The sequence below is a fragment of the Urocitellus parryii genome, chromosome 7 (assembly GCF_045843805.1).
Source record: "Urocitellus parryii isolate mUroPar1 chromosome 7, mUroPar1.hap1, whole genome shotgun sequence".
NCBI lineage: Eukaryota > Metazoa > Chordata > Mammalia > Rodentia > Sciuridae > Urocitellus > Urocitellus parryii.
The window spans coordinates 141360729-141376301 of record NC_135537.1 but is presented as its reverse complement, the minus strand read 5'-3'; the positions used below and the strand labels follow the sequence as shown (position 1 = coordinate 141376301).

General features: G+C 50.1%; 3 protein-coding genes and 5 non-coding genes across 12 annotated transcripts in view; 6 read left to right on the top strand and 2 right to left on the bottom strand.

Moving 5' to 3' along the window:
- Window positions 1–618: 618 nt before the first annotated feature.
- Window positions 619–4615, bottom strand: Rab34 (RAB34, member RAS oncogene family). 2 transcript variants are annotated; one of them, XM_026388856.2, is made up of 10 exons: window positions 4461–4615; window positions 4155–4246; window positions 2546–2614; window positions 2365–2466; window positions 2213–2277; window positions 2029–2080; window positions 1669–1750; window positions 1505–1595; window positions 1274–1381; window positions 619–1192 (listed from the first exon to the last, which is right to left on the bottom strand). In XM_026388856.2, exons 1-10 carry the CDS (start codon window positions 4512–4514, stop codon window positions 1125–1127), a joined length of 783 nt encoding a protein of 260 aa, XP_026244641.1. In that variant the 5' UTR covers window positions 4515–4615; the 3' UTR covers window positions 619–1124. The 2 variants fall into 2 exon arrangements, with proteins under 2 accessions (XP_026244641.1, XP_026244642.1); XM_026388857.2 differs by having other exon boundaries at window positions 2546–2611.
- A 2020-nt stretch (window positions 4616–6635) lies between these two features.
- Window positions 6636–10264, top strand: LOC113182841 (uncharacterized). The gene is made up of 4 exons (XR_013343867.1): window positions 6636–6741; window positions 7392–9542; window positions 9960–10029; window positions 10190–10264. It is a non-coding gene; the product is annotated as an uncharacterized LOC113182841 (transcript).
- LOC113182900 (small nucleolar RNA SNORD42) lies at window positions 7240–7306 on the top strand. The gene has a single exon (XR_003300801.1). It is a non-coding gene; the product is annotated as a small nucleolar RNA SNORD42 (small nucleolar RNA).
- On the top strand, window positions 9200–9270 carry LOC113182902 (small nucleolar RNA Z17). Its single transcript, XR_003300803.1, has one exon. It is a non-coding gene; the product is annotated as a small nucleolar RNA Z17 (small nucleolar RNA).
- LOC113182901 (small nucleolar RNA SNORD42) lies at window positions 9811–9875 on the top strand. Its single transcript, XR_003300802.2, has one exon. It is a non-coding gene; the product is annotated as a small nucleolar RNA SNORD42 (small nucleolar RNA).
- Window positions 10074–10143, top strand: LOC113182903 (small nucleolar RNA Z17). Its single transcript, XR_003300804.1, has one exon. It is a non-coding gene; the product is annotated as a small nucleolar RNA Z17 (small nucleolar RNA).
- Window positions 10265–10733: 469 nt separating the features above from the next.
- On the bottom strand, window positions 10734–13038 carry Tlcd1 (TLC domain containing 1). 4 transcript variants are annotated; one of them, XM_026388939.2, is made up of 5 exons: window positions 12087–12420; window positions 11689–11771; window positions 11523–11605; window positions 10966–11120; window positions 10734–10885 (listed from the first exon to the last, which is right to left on the bottom strand). In XM_026388939.2, exons 1-5 carry the CDS (start codon window positions 12278–12280, stop codon window positions 10795–10797), a joined length of 606 nt encoding a protein of 201 aa, XP_026244724.1. In that variant the 5' UTR covers window positions 12281–12420; the 3' UTR covers window positions 10734–10794. The 4 variants fall into 4 exon arrangements, with proteins under 4 accessions (XP_026244724.1, XP_026244725.1, XP_026244723.1 ...); XM_026388940.2 differs by lacking the exon at window positions 12087–12420 and adding an exon at window positions 12912–13038 and having other exon boundaries at window positions 10734–11120; XM_026388938.2 differs by having other exon boundaries at window positions 10734–11120.
- Window positions 13039–14966: 1928 nt separating this feature from the next.
- The window catches only part of Nek8 (NIMA related kinase 8), a 12000-nt gene continuing 11393 nt past the window's right edge, over window positions 14967–15573 (top strand). The window contains exon 1 of the mRNA XM_026388944.2: window positions 14967–15029. Within this exon, the coding sequence (XP_026244729.2) occupies window positions 14983–15029 (47 nt within the window). The 5' untranslated portion in view covers window positions 14967–14982. The remainder of the gene's footprint in view (window positions 15030–15573) is intronic.

Here is a 15573-nt window from a genome sequence, read left to right as displayed (position 1 = left end):
CAAATCCAGCCTCAACAAAAGCGAGGCACTAAGCAACTCAGTGAGACCCTGTGTCTAAATAAAATACAAAATAGAGCTGGGGATGTGGCTTAGTGGTCCAGAGTTCCATCCCCAGTACCAAACAAACAAAAAAAGAAACAAAAAGTTGAAGGCCAGCCTGGGCAACTAAATGAATCTCCATCTCAAAATAAAGAGGACTGGTTCAATGGTAGAGCACTTACCTTACCTACCTAGCATGCACTAGGCCCTGAGTTTGATCCCCAGTACAGGGGGGTTAGGGGACAAGTTAATAATTAAGGTTTTGGAGTTCTTTCTATGTATATATTAGTGATTTATTCACATCACCTCATGAATTCAGTATTATTAACACCACTTTATAAGGTAAGAAAATTAAAGCACAGAGGATGATTTGCCTGTGCTTTCATCATTAGTGAAAGTGGGAGCAAGAATTCAAACACAAGACAGGCAACACACACACACACACACACACCCACACCAATCCAATGATGGAAATTTGGAATGGGAGGCATTAGGGGAGACGGAACCAAAGGAAAGAATTCTCAAAGCCAGTCATAACTTAAATACTTATATAGTAAGAGTCTAGTCAGCTCCCCAAATCTTTTATATGAGGTCTCAGCCTACCTAATCCCTGAATCCTACCTAGGGTTGACCAGAATTCCCATAGGGGACTCTAGTCCCCAGTGACCATATAGCTTGGCTCATTCTACATTGTGCATCACCAGCAAAGGACTCAGCCCCCAAAATGCTAATAACAAAGAGATTTTAATGCATAAGGCACAGTATAAGTCTGAAATCATTAGGCATCCTCATACCCAAAGGGCCCAGTAGGCAGAGCAAAAGCAGCAGAGATGCTGCCCCACTCCCCACTGCTGGACACCCTGGAGAGCCCCCAGAAGAGTAAGGGGATCCAGTCTTTGGCATGGTGCCTGGGGAGCAGGTAGTAACTAACATGGTCCCAGCTACCCCTCTGGAGGGGTACTGCCATTAAGGGGCAGCTCTTTGGTCTAGAGACAGTTTGTGTGAATGTCCAGGGGTCAAGCTCTGTGGGTCAGGGGGATACAATGCCCCAGGGATGGGCAGTCGCTGGACAGTCTTCTCATCCCTCAGGGACAACACGTGGGCTTCTTTTTGCTGGCAGTTAGGTAGAGGTTGCTGTCATCACTATTGATGCCTAAAGAAGGATGAGAAATATGTGAAGTAGGGATTGCAGTTCCCCTGGCTCTCTGCCACCCTCAACCAGGTGGACACTCACGGACAATATCTCCAATGCGCCGAGCCCCCGATTTCTCCAGCTCAGCCAGCACATTGGCCTCAAATGTCAATGCTGCCACACGAAAGAAGAATTCTCGGACATTCTCACCTGACATGGAAGCAGATGGGTGCTTAGTGGCAATGCCAGGTCTGAGGCATTGGGCACAGCTAGAGGTATATGAGTGAGAGGACAGGTGGGCAGGAATATAGAAAGCTTGAAGCCTCCACTCACCAGTGAGAGATGAGACTGCCCAGTATTCAGCCTTAATCTCTTGGGCCACCTTGAGAGCATCTTTCTCCATTAGTGTATACTGAGCAGAAGTCTGCAGGAAGGTCAGAGTTAGATGTGGGGGGTCCCATCACCAAGTTGGGAAGTCCCCCCACTAGCACACTCACACTCAAGTCCTTCTTGGAACCCACGAGGAACAGAAGCACACTGGAAGGGTCATTCTCCTTGAGCGCATCAGCAAGCCACTGCCTGCCACAGATGGTGGACAGGAGTGGGGAATGAGTGAGCCTGACAGATTCCTCCCACCAATATATTTATATGCCTAATTTATTTCTCTGATCCTAGATGCATTCTCTCTGCCCCTCCAATACCCACTTGTTCTGGGGATTGCACCAGGGGCCCTGCCTGTGCTAGGCAAGTGCCCTGCTGCTAAACTATACCTTCAGCACCCCCTAGATGCATTCTTCTTCTCCTCTGACCACCCTCCCTTCCCGATCCTCCCATTGTGTTCTAGCATCCTCACATACTTGGTATGTTCCAGGGATGCCACATCATTTAGGTTGAAGACAATGATGATGGCTGGAAGAATGGCAGAAACAATCCCAGGTTGACAAGAAAGACACCACTGGATCAATCCCCCACCCTCCACACTCTAGATCAGATTCTAGGAGCACTCTTAGACCCACCTGCCCCATATGGCCCAGTCCCTACCTTGAGCTCCACGGTAGTAGGTTGATGCAATGCATTTGAACCTCTCCTGACCAGCAGTGTCCCAACTGGAGGAAGAGCAGAACCCAAGAATGTGGGGGCATAGTTATAGGTGCTGGGGCAAGATAGCTGGAAAGGATGAAGGAATTACTCACAGCTGGAGACTGAAGGGGACACCCAACACTTCAAATCGTTCCATCTCAAAGTCCACTCCAATTGTAGCTTTGTAATTCTTATCAAAGGTGTCTTTACAGAACCTGAGGAAACATCCGATGCTCTGACCTATAGCCCAGCATATCTTACCAGGCGTGACTCCCCCCTGCCCAGCACCCTTACCTATTAATGAGGCAAGTCTTCCCCACTGACAGGTCCCCCACCACAATGACCTTGGAGATCTTAAATCTGCTGAACACAAGAGTGAACAGGATGAGTGAACACCAGCTTTTTACCCTAACAGGTTTGTTCCTGTTCTGTTATTTTAATAAGGATTAAACCCAGGACCTTGTACATGCTAGGCATGCTCTCTACCATAGAGCTACACCCCCAACACTGAGTAGCCATGTGACTTTGGACAAGTTACTTAAGCCCCTTTGAGCCTCAATTTCAACACTGATTAGTGGAGATTTAACATATATTTTAATGGGTTGTCGTGAAGGTTAAAATGAGATTTATGTCATATATTCTAGGGAATGTCTACATCTTCTCCCCATTTTAATATCTCTTAAATCAGAATCCATCTTTAGTGGTAGTGTTTTCTATTTGATAAAAGACAGTAGCATCTGTTGGGCATGTAGCACATGCCTGTAATCCCAGTGGTTCTGGAGGCTAAGGCAGGGGGATTGAAAGTTGGAGGCCAGGACTGGGGTTGTGGCTTAGTGGTAGAGCACTTGCCTAGCATGCATGAAGCACTGGGTTCAATCCACAGCACCATAATAAAGGTACTGTGTCAATCTATACATCTACAACTAAAAATATTTTTTTAATTTTTCTTAGTTATACAAGGCTCTTTTAATGTCTTTGTTTTGTTTATTTATTTTATGTGGTGCTGAGGATCAAACCTGGTGCCTCACAGGTGCAAGGCAAGCGCTCTGCCACTGAGCCACAATCCCAGCCCTAAAAATATTTTTAAAAAGAAAAAAAAAGAAAAGTTGAGGCCAGCCTCAGCAACTTGGCAAGGCCCTAAACAACTTAGCAGGATCCTATCTCAAAATAAAAAGTACAATAGAAAATGGGCTGTGGATGTAGCTCCATGGTAAAGTGCCTCTGGATTCAATCCCCAGTTTAAAAAAAGACAATAGCATCCAACACACTGCCTCCCACACAGAAAAAGGCTCTTTTAATGATGGCAACTCATTAGTATTACCCTCCTTTTTTTGGGGGGGGGGTACTGGGAATTGATCCCAAGGGCTTTACTACTGAGCTACATCCCCAGCCCTGTTTATTTTTATTTTGAGACAGGGTCTTGCTAAGTTGCTAAGGACCTCACAAAGTTGCTAAGGCTGGCCTTGACCTTGTGATATTCCTGCCTCAGCCTCCAGGTACCACCACGCAGAGCTACTATTACCTTTTATTTATTTATTTTTTTAATATTTTTTAGTTGTTGATGGACCTTTATTTTATTTGCTTATTTATATGTGGTGCTAGGAATTGAACCCAGTGCCTCACATGTATGAGGCAAGCGCTCTACTGTTGAGCTACAACTCCAGCCCCCTACTATTTAACCTTTTTAAATCCACTATGAGACTTGTCCCATTAGGTAGCGTTCGTCCCTGCCCTGGGGTTCAATGGATGGTATGTGACCATTTCTCCATGTTGAATACCTTCTCTATATCTGAAATCCAGCAACCCCATTTCCTACAACTCACAACCCTGTGAGGAAAACACGTTGGGAGGAAAGCAGGCTTAACAATTGGCTGGCAGGACTGAAATGGGTCTCCTAACTCACCCCACGGTGCCTGTCCGGTGCTCCTGGCAGGCGCAAGTGACGCGGGGGTGGAAGTCTTTGCGCACGTGCAAAGCGGCCTCCTTCCTCAGGCACTGAAACATAAGCAAGAGAATGGGGCTCAGCCACTCCAGACTCTAGTCCCGCAACCAAACAACTCGAGTGGGGGTGGGGTGGGAAGCGGACCACCCAGAAGCTACAGGCCTCGCTGGGCAGCAGGGCTGGGCCGTTGTCTAACTGGTCTGGTGCCGCCTATTCCCCGCCCACGCCCTGTAGTAGCCAGAAACCCGACGTGGCCCTGGCGCCTACCTGGGGCAGCTCCGCCAGGACGCGGTCCCTCCGCACCGGCGCCAGAATGTTCATCTTGCCTGCGGACTTGCGGGGCACCCTGAGACGGCACCGAGGCCTGATCCGACCCGACGGCCCGGCCCCGTAGAGACCCGACTATCACCCGCGGCCGAGGGGTCCCGACTATAACTCGGGGCCACGGGGAGCCGACGGGAGCCCGAGGCCTCGGAGACGCTACGACCACCGCAGGCCACGGGGATGAAACGAACACCTGGGGCCGGGGAGAACCCACAATCACCCGGGCCCGAGGCGTCCCAAAGACGACTCGGGGGCGGGGAGACCCCTCGGCCGCCAAATGGGGACGCGGAGTCCCGTCCGGGGAGGCCCGAACCCGCGCTGATCCTACAATAACGCGGGGCCGTAGAGTTCCTACGACAACACGGGGCCGCGGAGACCCGACGACAACTCGGGGTCGAGGAGGCCCTACCATAACAGAACGGCCTGGGGGCGCGGAGCGGCCCCGCCACACGGGGTCAGTGTGGGAAGGGGCGGCGCTGCCAAGGCCGCTAGAGGAAGGGGCGAGGGGCCAGGTCCGGCAGCAGGGCCTTGCGTCCCACTTTGCTCGCGCTCAGCTACTGTTGTAACCTGATCCCCGGAAATTCCTGGAGAAGGGCCGCCCCCTACCCCTCTCCCAGCGGCTCCTAGACTCGCTGCCCGCCCTCGCCTCCCCCTCTCTTCTCCTCCCCACAGCCCAGACTCGGACTACCCCTTCAGACGCTCACCCCACACCAGGACCGCCCCCACGCAGACTGGAGCGCATCCAAATCGGGATCCCCTAGGCCGTTTTGCCTGCACCTCGGTGCTGGGTTACATCTTCCTGGAGACCCTTACCCAGCTGAATTGGTGATGGGGAATTAGTGATTGCTGCGCAGCATCTGGCAAGGACCGCGAGGAGGAGAAAGGGGGAGAGAAGGGGCCCAAGGAGAGGCGGCGCTTCCCTCCTCGATTCCTGGCCCGGGACATGACTCATAGAGTCTGCCCCTGCTCGCCCTTATGCCCTGGGAGGTGTGTGTAGAGGGGGAGCACGTAAAGGGTGCCAGAATCAGAACAAACTGCCCAGTGGGCAGTCGTACGAAGTCCGATGTCTTTTCCTTCAAGGCTGCTATGTAGATCGAGGGGTAGTAGGGCTGATGACTAAACTGCCTCCCTGAATGGGAAAGAAGGACTAGGTGGCCTGAGAAGCCTCGCCGTTCGAGTTGTCACCATTCTGGGACGCGGGGACACCCCTCTGATAGGGTTCATTTTGCTGTCCCCTTTGGAACAGTCTTCTCTCCGCCCCCAACCAGGACTTTTCTTTTTGCAAAGTCTTGCCAGATAGAGGAGAGGCCAATTTCACCAACAAAGGGACATTTGGCTCCAGAAGGGAAGGGTGAAGACAGAAATGACGAAATGGGGAAAGATTAGACACAGACTCTCAGAAGAATATCCGAGCATTGTGAAACCCTGTGTCTGGGTGCTCACAGATATGCTTAAAGAATATTATCAGAGCCTGGACAGATGGTGCATGACTATTCCCAGCAACTCGAGAAGCTGAAGCAGGAGGATCACAAGTTTTAGGCCAGCCTTAGCAAGTTAGATCCCGTCTCAAAATAAAATATAAAAAGTGTTGAGGATGTAGCTCAGTGGTAAAGTGCCGTGGGTTCAATCCCCAGCGACAAGAAGTAAGAGAAAAAACGAAAAAAGTATACGTAGAAAAACTGTCAGGGTAGATGTGTACCTCCTCCCATACTTTGCAAATCATTGGGGTATTTGCTGAAGCACATCCCTCTCAGGGCCTCAATTTTCCAGGAATGTTGTCTGAAGGAGTTAATTTTAGGCAAATCCTGCTCTGACATTCTAGAACTTTGCTTCACCCGCTCCTTAATCAGTCTAACAATATTTCATCTAGTTTGCAGTGTTACTCTTCTCCTGGCGCTGCAAACCTCTTCGGCAGACATTGTTATTTGCTCAAGATGGAAAGCACCAGGGACCTATACACAGGCCCAAGCAAAGAAACACACATCTGAAAAACTACAACTTCCAAGAAGCTTTGCGGCCTTACGAAGGGCGGGGTGGCGCATGCTTAGCTCTGCCAGCAAAGACATCCAACTATAATTCCCAGAAGGCCATACAGCACAGGTTATCCAATCATCTCTAAGTAAACAGCATCGCGAGTCTTCAATGAGATTTGGCACTATAAGCCCATGGGACCGGGCCTCGTAGACCCTTTTCACCAAGATGGCGCCGAAAGCTAAGAAGGAAGGTGTGTGTTGGGGCTGGGGACCGCGGTGGGTTTTCCTGGGATGTCAGCAGAACGAACGGCCTGGGAGGACAGTGGTTGAGCTAAGCTCCTTGAGAACTTTCCCCGGAGCCGCTTCCTGGGGTTGGGCGAAACTGAGGCTTATGTGGGCCGCGTGGACCAAGCCGCATGGGCTGAATTCCAGTAAGGGGGTTTGAGAGAACATTTCTCGCATCATCCGCCAGTGAGGCCAGACAGTTGACTCTGGGGAGCTACACGCAGTCACAGGCCAGTTCTCTCATTTATCCAGATATATAAGGAATTAAGCTTCTTCAGCATTACTCATTATTTTGTCGTATTCAGCGGGGCTATATGCCCCTCTCCTTCGGAGTTACATGATGGTATGTACAAAATTCTTTAACACAGATCTGGGCAAAATTTGGGCGTTCGATCAGTACTAGTTGGGTTTTTCCCTTGTATCCTTTAAGTTGTTCCAAGTTGATTATCTTCGCTTCCGGTATCGTGCATATGATGGAAAAATCGTGATCTCCTGAGATTTGTGAAGTTTTCAAAGGAACCACTGATGCACGTGTTGACAGAGGCACCCGTCCTGAGGCCGGAAGTGGCCAATTTCTGAATTCGCACCCCCTTTTTTTTTTTTCCTTCTCTCCCAGCTCCTGCCCCTCCCAAAGCTGAAGCCAAAGCAAAAGCTTTGAAAGCCAAGAAAGCAGTGTTGAAGGGTGTCCACAGTCATAAAAAGAAGAAGATCCGCACGTCACCTACCTTCCGGCGACCCAAGACATTGAGGCTCCGGAGGCAGCCCAAATATCCTCGGAAGAGCGCCCCCAGGAGAAACAAGTCAGTACTGCTCCTACACCCATGAGAATATTTTTCATTGGTGATTTAGGCAACCTGGAGTATGGCCTCTCCAACACATTGATATCCGGTGTGCTGCTCTGATGTGAGATTTCTTTCTGCCCTAATTAAGAACGAGGAAACTGTTTGTTTTATGGGAATTGAACATAGGGCCTTTCTTGTCTGCTAGGCAAACGCTCTACCACGGAGCTACAATGCCTATCCTTTATGAGATGATCTTGATAAGTTGCCAAAGCTGCCTTCGATCTTGTGATCCCCCTGCTTCCACGACCTAAGTAGCTGGGATTGCAGGTATTTGCCACTGTATCCGTCTCAGAACAAGAGACGTTTTGCATTATTGACGGGAATTAAGGCAATATACAATCTATCAATTTTTATTTGGATTACTTATCGATTCACATGTAGTCAGAGTTTGAAAGACCACTTTATTGGTTGTATGAAGTAGAACTAGAGAGGTGCTTCTTATTTTGTAGTTCCAATTTTAGTTACTTGCTGGTGACACCTATTACTTATGGGGGGTTTTGTTGTTGTTGAACCCAGGGCCAATTTACTTCTGAGCTATATCCTAGCCCTTTTTTGAGATTGGGTTTTTGCTAAGCTGCTGAGGTTGGCCTTGAACAACTCCCTCAGCTTCCCAAGTTGGTGTGGTTACAGGTGTGTGTGGTCCTGGGTGACCTATTGCTTAAGAGTGAGAATGTGTGCTGTTTTTTTAGTAGCTAGAATGATTGTATTATTTATTTACAGAATCTAACCTAGTTGCTTAGCACCATGCCATTGCTTAGGCTTGCTTTAAGATGTCCATCCTCCTGTCTCAGCCTCCTGAGCTGCTGGGATTATAGGTGTGTGCCAGTGTGCCCAGAAGAATTCAGTAATTTTTATTTGTGGCAGTGATAGCCTGCCAGCAGTGTAAAGGAATTTCATTCACTCCCAAAGTTCAGGCTAGGCTCAGGAAAGGTTCTGGGGAAGGGGTAAAAGCTGTCGAAAAACAGAAATTAAGAGATAAGAATTTAGTGTGATAAGAGATGAGTCCTGACCTTGCTTCAAAACAGGAAAATAGTGACTGGCTGAGCAGAGCCTGGTTTTGTCCATTTAACCAATAAAAAGTTGGTCTTAAGTAGCTCCTAGCCAGCATGGTTATGCATGCTTGAAGTCTTAGCAACTCTGGAGACTGAGGTAGGAGGATCCAAGTTTGAGACCACTCAAAGCAACTTAGCATGATCCTGTCTCAAAAAAGGGCTGGTCAGTGCCCCTGGCTTCAATCCTTGGTACAAACAAAAATCCCAGCAATTCTGGGAGTCTGAGGCAGTAGGACTGCAAGTTCCATGCCACCTGGGGATGTAGCTCAGTGGTAAAGCACCCTTGGTTCCAATCCCAAATACAAAAAAAGAAAAAGATTAACTCTTGAGTACCGCCACTTTTTAGCAAACAGAGGTAGATGAAATGTTTGGTCCAGGCTCATAGTGAAGCACCAATATGAAACTCTAGCAAATGAAAGGGTTCAAGTAAAAGGTGAGTCTTCAGTCATTTAAGGATGCAAGCCCTCAGGTTAAACAAAATGCATAAAGGATCTACCTACAGGCTGAGAATTAAGATCCCTAAGATTCAGGGTGCAGCTGATGACAGCATTTAGCGACCAAAGTCTGATGAAACTGATTGCTACTTATTGTCTGATGCACCTATGCTGTATTGGCCTAGGGTTCCAAAGGAAGGCCCATCCTTTCTTATACTGGGCCTACCTAGGCCAGGTGACTGCAGTTTGCTTCTTCCCCTAGGCTTGACCACTATGCCATCATCAAATTCCCTCTGACCACTGAGTCAGCCATGAAGAAGATTGAAGACAACAACACACTTGTGTTTATTGTGGATGTCAAGGCAAACAAACACCAGATCAAACAAGCTGTAAAGAAGCTCTATGACATCGATGTGGCCAAGGTTAACACCCTGATCAGGTGAGTGGTGCCCCATGGAATGGGAGGGAAGAGGCTGGAGCTATGGAGGTCAGACATTGGTTTTACAGTGTACAAACTCCCTGCTATAATTATAATCCTTTTTATGGAGTGTAGACCTGAGGAAATTAGGTTAATCAAATTCTGGTTCCCTACATCTATTTGTAGAGGAGACAAAGCAGTTTGTCAGATTACCTGGTTTATGTCTTGAATGTAGTGTTTGCAATAAAAGGAATTGTTTTTGGTTTGGTTTGGCTTTTCTAACCCCTCGGTGCAAATGATGGAAAATTCACTATTTGGAAAAGAATGACACGAACAAAGGAACCACTGATGCACCAGAGGATTAGGGGACGGGGAAAGGGTATGTGGTGAGGTAGGGACATGAGATCAGCAAGGACTAAGACTTCCTTCTCCACCCAGGCCTGATGGAGAGAAAAAGGCATATGTTCGACTGGCTCCTGATTATGATGCTTTGGACGTTGCCAACAAAGTAAGCTTGCTTCTTTTGCTACAAACTGTAATACCCACTCCCTGGGTGTAAGTGATGTGTCTGTTAGTGACCAAAGCCTGACTTGCTGATTAGTCATAACTGACTGACTGCACCCCTAAACATTTCAGTTCCAATAACAAAGCTCCCTTTTGTTTTTCAGATTGGGATCATCTAAACAAAGTCCAGCTGTCTAATTCTAAATATACTTTCTTTTTTCCAACATATATATGCTTCTTGTCTTTTGTTTGGGCTGGGGAAGATCAGATAGTGAAATACACCAAGGTAACAGGTCTTCAGGGATAACCTGAACCCTTGGCCTATCAAGCCACCATACTTGTTATAACCCCTGAGGGTAAGGGCTTGGGTTCTAAATTTGCCTTTCCTCCTCATACAGGTAGGAGAATAAACCAGTTGGGTATTAATAATAGAGTTGCATCCATTTCAGGGCAATGTGGGTTGGCTGCAACTGGGGTAGTGCCTAGTCTTCACACCCACCTACATGTCCAACCAGTCTGTCTGCTTCCCTTACCCCTTGCCCAAGAAATCACGACTTCAGGAGTGTTTTCATTAGTGTTTTCAATAGTGCAGGTGCCAATTTGAGGTGGAAAGGTTGGCCCCAAACTTAGTGCAGAGTCTGCTTATGTGTGAGGCTGCTTCTGACCTTGATTTTGCTTGCTGTCCTTGTCACAGGTCCCAAGCTCTACACCTCATTCAGTCAAAAATTTGTCTTTGTGTTGCTGACCAGGGACCAGTCCAGGGCAGAAGTCAGAGCGGAGGAGGCGGGAAAAGTAGATAAGGATCATTACATCCAGCATGAGCAGGATGCCCAATAGAAAGGTTCCCAGGGTCCTCTGACCTGCATATTGCAGGAAGAAATTGGTGAGGTAGGCCTGAGGCGCCAGGCGGAAGAGAAAGTACATGACCAAGTTGACATACTTATTGATCCTGTAGAGGAGAAGATCCTGGGCATTGTTGATCTTCATCATCATGCGGATGGTGAGGAAGATGTTGCTGACTTCCACCAGTAGTGTTAGAACACCCCCACCTACAAAGCTGCTCCAAAAGATGCCTGAGAAGAAGGCACCCATGGCCTAGAGGACAAGTGAGAGGAAAGGGCTGGGAATCTGGGTGCCAGGGCTTTCCTGGTGTTACAAGACCACCAACCAAAATGGGAACTGGAAAATGATTCCCAATTTCTTGTGGAATAAAAGCTTGCATGGATGTTTTTTCTCATTAAATACAATTAGATTTTGATCCCTCTCCATTAATTCTGGCTATTGAGTTTCCAGTCTATTTACTGAGTTAACAGGTGAACCCAGGAATTGACTCGGTGAGCAAGGACACAAAGAAGGAGCCAACCTCAGCATTCTAGCTTAAGAAGCAGGTTGCAGGGCTAGGGACTAGGCTGGGAATGGCTTTCTCTCCTAGGTTTAGAAATACGAGGCTAGGTTACCAACACCAGGCCTATAACACTTTGAGGGCTTCTCACTTACCATAACATGATGAACAAGGTATTCCCAAGAAGCTCGAGCCTGATGACTAACCACGATATCCACTGTGTCATGGATGAAATACCCTAATGGAGGGATAGAAGAGGTCACAAGGGGCAGAAAAGAAACTCTTTCTCCACTTACCTGAGGTTTCATGGGCAAGACTTACCTGCGGAGAAGCAAACAAGCAAATAGCCTGAAAGTGACCATGCTGTCTCAATCTCTACCAGCATCTCCGGGGTCTGCCATAAACTGGGAAGGAGAGAAAAAGGGAGGTCTCTCCATTTCGGCATCCCCAAAGACCCTCCTCCCCGAAACCCTTGCCAATCCCAGGGCAGTCTGGACTCGCGCTATTGGCTGACTAGGCAACGAGGAGGGGCTTGGCCGAAACCCAGGTGCCTCTGGTTTCCCTGGGCTGCTCCTGGTTGGGTAGTTTTCCAAACAGGGAATCAGGTGAGCGCCAAGGCCTCTGCTGGCCGAGAGTGATGAGAATAGTAACTCGGAAGCCAGTCCCAGCACCCCATACGGGATCCCCTGGCCACCTCACTCCCCCAGTTGCTCACTCACCACAGCAGCGCCCAGATCCCTGACACAATAGAGTGCGCGAAAGAGACGAGTAGGTTGTGCCAGCGCCAAGTGCGCAGGGGGTCGGTGCGCACGTGCGCAGGCAGGGGTAGGCGACACAGCGCGCGCCGGAGCGCCCGGAAGGTCAGCGTGGCGCCCAGGAGCAGCGGCAAGGCGGGGTGCAGCAGTGGGAGCATGATGGCCCTTCCTGCCCTCTGTCTGTCCACCCTCTAGGCCGCCTCCTCGGGCTGTTCTGGGAACAGGGTTCGCTGTCTGGCCAGTCCACCCCGGCGGCCTCTCTCACCGGCAGCAGGAGCCACAGCTTTCGCGGAGCCGTCTAGGCCCCTTCGCTCCTCCCCGCCCTCCCGGCAAGGCCTCTGCCCCCGCCCCCATCCGCCCCGCCCCGCCCGCCTGCCCCCGCCCCTCCGGCGCCTCTGCCGCGCCGAGGGCCAGAGCCCCATTTCCCCCGGGCTCCCCGGCCCCGCCCGGGCCCTGCCCACTTCAGGCGGGAAGGGGCTGTCCTGGGGGTGCCGCCTGAGAGGCAACCCTCACTGGCGCCTCTTGACTGGCGAAAGGAGTCCCCAGCCGCCCTCGCTCGCACAGCCTCAATTAACCCGCATCCCCACTTTCTCCGAGGCCAGCAGCTCCCTGGGCGGGTACTGGGAGAACTCTCCGCCCTCAACTCCTTTCTGGGCAGAGCAGGGCGGGAATCATCACACACACACCCTCTAAACATTGGTCCTGGGAAGGGGTCAGAGCCCCTCAACGGGTGATGGCTCCGCCCAAACCCTGTTCCTCCACTGTCTAGAGACCGACGTGTTTACCTACCTCTCCCACGCCCCCCCACAAGTGGCGCTTAGGAACTGTTGAGTCACCCATCATCACTTATCCTCTAAGCCCGCTCTTGGGTTCCTGGGGCCAAGCGGCTGTCACAATCCTCCCACAGACAGTCTCAGCCTTCTTCTCCTGGCTCCCTGAAGGCTGGGGCGGGGAAGACTGCGGATTTGCCCAGACAGCTGGGGTGACCCTCTCTCCAAGCCAGTCAGTGTCTGAAGTAATTGCGGATACGGGCCACTAGGTGTCAGCCTGACCTCACTGTGGCGAGGGTCTCCTTCGCCCTCCAAAGGTGTAAGGCAGTTGCTTTGGGAGGAAAATAAGCAGACCCTGGGCAAAAAAAGAGGCAAGCTGAAAGCCTGTGGAGGAAGTGAAGAGGTGTTTGTGCTGAGGGGTGGAAGCAGAGGGGAAGGTAGAAGTGGGAGCGAGGGAGGGAGGAAAAGCTAGAATCCTGAGGCACAGGGACCCAGGAACCAAACCGTTTGGGTGTTTATTGTGTCTCCCCTAATGGCTCCAAGGTTACATATTAACCCCTATGGGACTCCTGGGTCACTCAAGGTCCAGTCGGTTTCCAGGTGAGGACTTGATGTCCTGGGTGAGTGGCTTTCCTCCTTTGCTCAGAGGGCAGCTTGTCAGCCAGCTGACATCGGCCTGGGCCATGGATTCCAGGGGCCTTCGTGGGGCTCTTTCAGCGTTCATTTCACATGGGCGAGTTTGGGGTTGTTTCAAGAGGTGGGACGAAGGCAGAAGATAAAACACCCCTTTCCCCACATTCCTCGCCCACTCAAAAATAGGGACGCTAACCTTTAGCTAAATAATTACCCTTCTCCTTTGTACTGAGCTTTTATAGAGCTCCCACAAAGCACAGGTGCCAGGAAGCTGCTAGGATTATACTCACTTCTGGTTTAGATCCAGCAGTCCTACTAACCAATCCCCCTACCTCTGGGCATTGAATCCATCTGTGGGAAACCAGAGGGTTTCCCTCCTTTCCTTCCCTGACGCTTTTGCTTTCGGATAGTGGTCTGCTTCCACTCCCAGCTTCTCCCAAAGAGGAGGGCTAGAGTTTGTGGCTCCGTAGTAGAATGTCCACTTAGCACATGTGAGGCACTGGGTACAATCCTCAGCACCATGTAAAAAATAAAATAAAGATATTGTATCCATCTACAACTAAAAAATGTATTAAAAAAAAACAGAATCTGTGTACTAGGGGGGGGGGTATAAGCATCTAAGACGGATTCCCCTACTGCAGCATTCTGGGTATGAAGCTGGTGGTGGGGAGACTGAAAGTGTGGACTAGCACATGCTTACTCGAGGCAACAGCCCTGGATGAATCAATTTGCACAGCTTGGGGCGTTCACTGCGAGTCAACCGAGAAACACACAGAACGAGAGCTTGCCCTAGGTTCAGTTCTGGTTATCATTTGCTTGCCAATGGGAAGCTGGGGACTCAGTCCTCGCTTCCCACCCTATCCGGCCTTTGGGGGGCAACTCTTTTTTTTTTTTTTTTTAAGAGAGAGTGAGAGAGGAGAGAGAGAGAGGATTTTTTTTTTTTAATATTTATTTTTTAGTTCTCGGTGGACACAACATCTTTGTTGGTATGTGGTGCTGAGGATCGAACCAGGGCCCACAACATCTTTGTTTGTATGTGGTGCTGAGGATCGAACCCGGGCCGCACGCATGCCAGGCGAGCGCGCTACCGCTTGAGCCACATCCCCAGCCCCTGGGGGGCAACTCTTGAGCATGAGGCATTCCCTCCGGTCTCACAAACTTTGCAAGAGTCCAATGGGGCCATGGGTGTGAGAAGCGGCTGGTACTGTGCTGGCCATTGAGGGACACACTAAGAAATGAGGTATAGCCGTATTTGTTGGGCCCTACGAGTGACAGGGTGAGGGAAAAACGACTCTGTGTGGGTAGTACGGTGAAGCTCAACTCAGACGCAAACAGACTTTAGCTCTGCTGCTCCGCCCCGCAAAGATTTTATAGCGTAAAGGGCGGGGCTCCAGAGTGGGCAGGTCCGCGCACGCGCCTCATAGGGGTGTTCCGGAAACGGTGTTCTGAGAAATGAGATGGAGAAGTACGAGCGGATCCGAGTGGTGGGGAGAGGTGCCTTCGGGTGAGCCAAGGGTAGAGGGAAGAAAACTGCTGGGGAGTGGGAAAATAAGTCCCAAAACTAACCGCGAAATTGCTACCCGGCTAGCTCCGCCTCCTAGGCGTGAGCGACTATCTGGGCAGCCCCGCCCAGGCTTCCGGTCTCAGTCTGGACTGGGAGATCCGTCTTCAATGAGGCCACGCCCACACCCCTAAGCGCGCGGGTGGCGTTCTTCTGTTGGTTCCCTTGTACACAGGCTGCATAGGTCTTCAGATTCTGGGCTGTGTGTATATAGATATACCAAAACTGCACGGGTATCCGGGTGTGATCCCAGCGGCTTGGGAGGCTGAGGCAGGAGGATTGCGAGTTCAAAGCAAGCCTTAGCCAAAGCGAGGCTGCTAAGCAACTCAGTGAGACCCTATCTCTAAAAAAAATATAAAATAGGGCTGGGGATGCGGCTCAGTGGTCAAGCCCCTGAGTTCAATCCCTGGTACCAAAAAAAAAAAAAAAAAAAAAAAAAAAGGACTAGTCTTTTCCTTTCCCTTTAGGAACTTAGCCTTTTAATTTT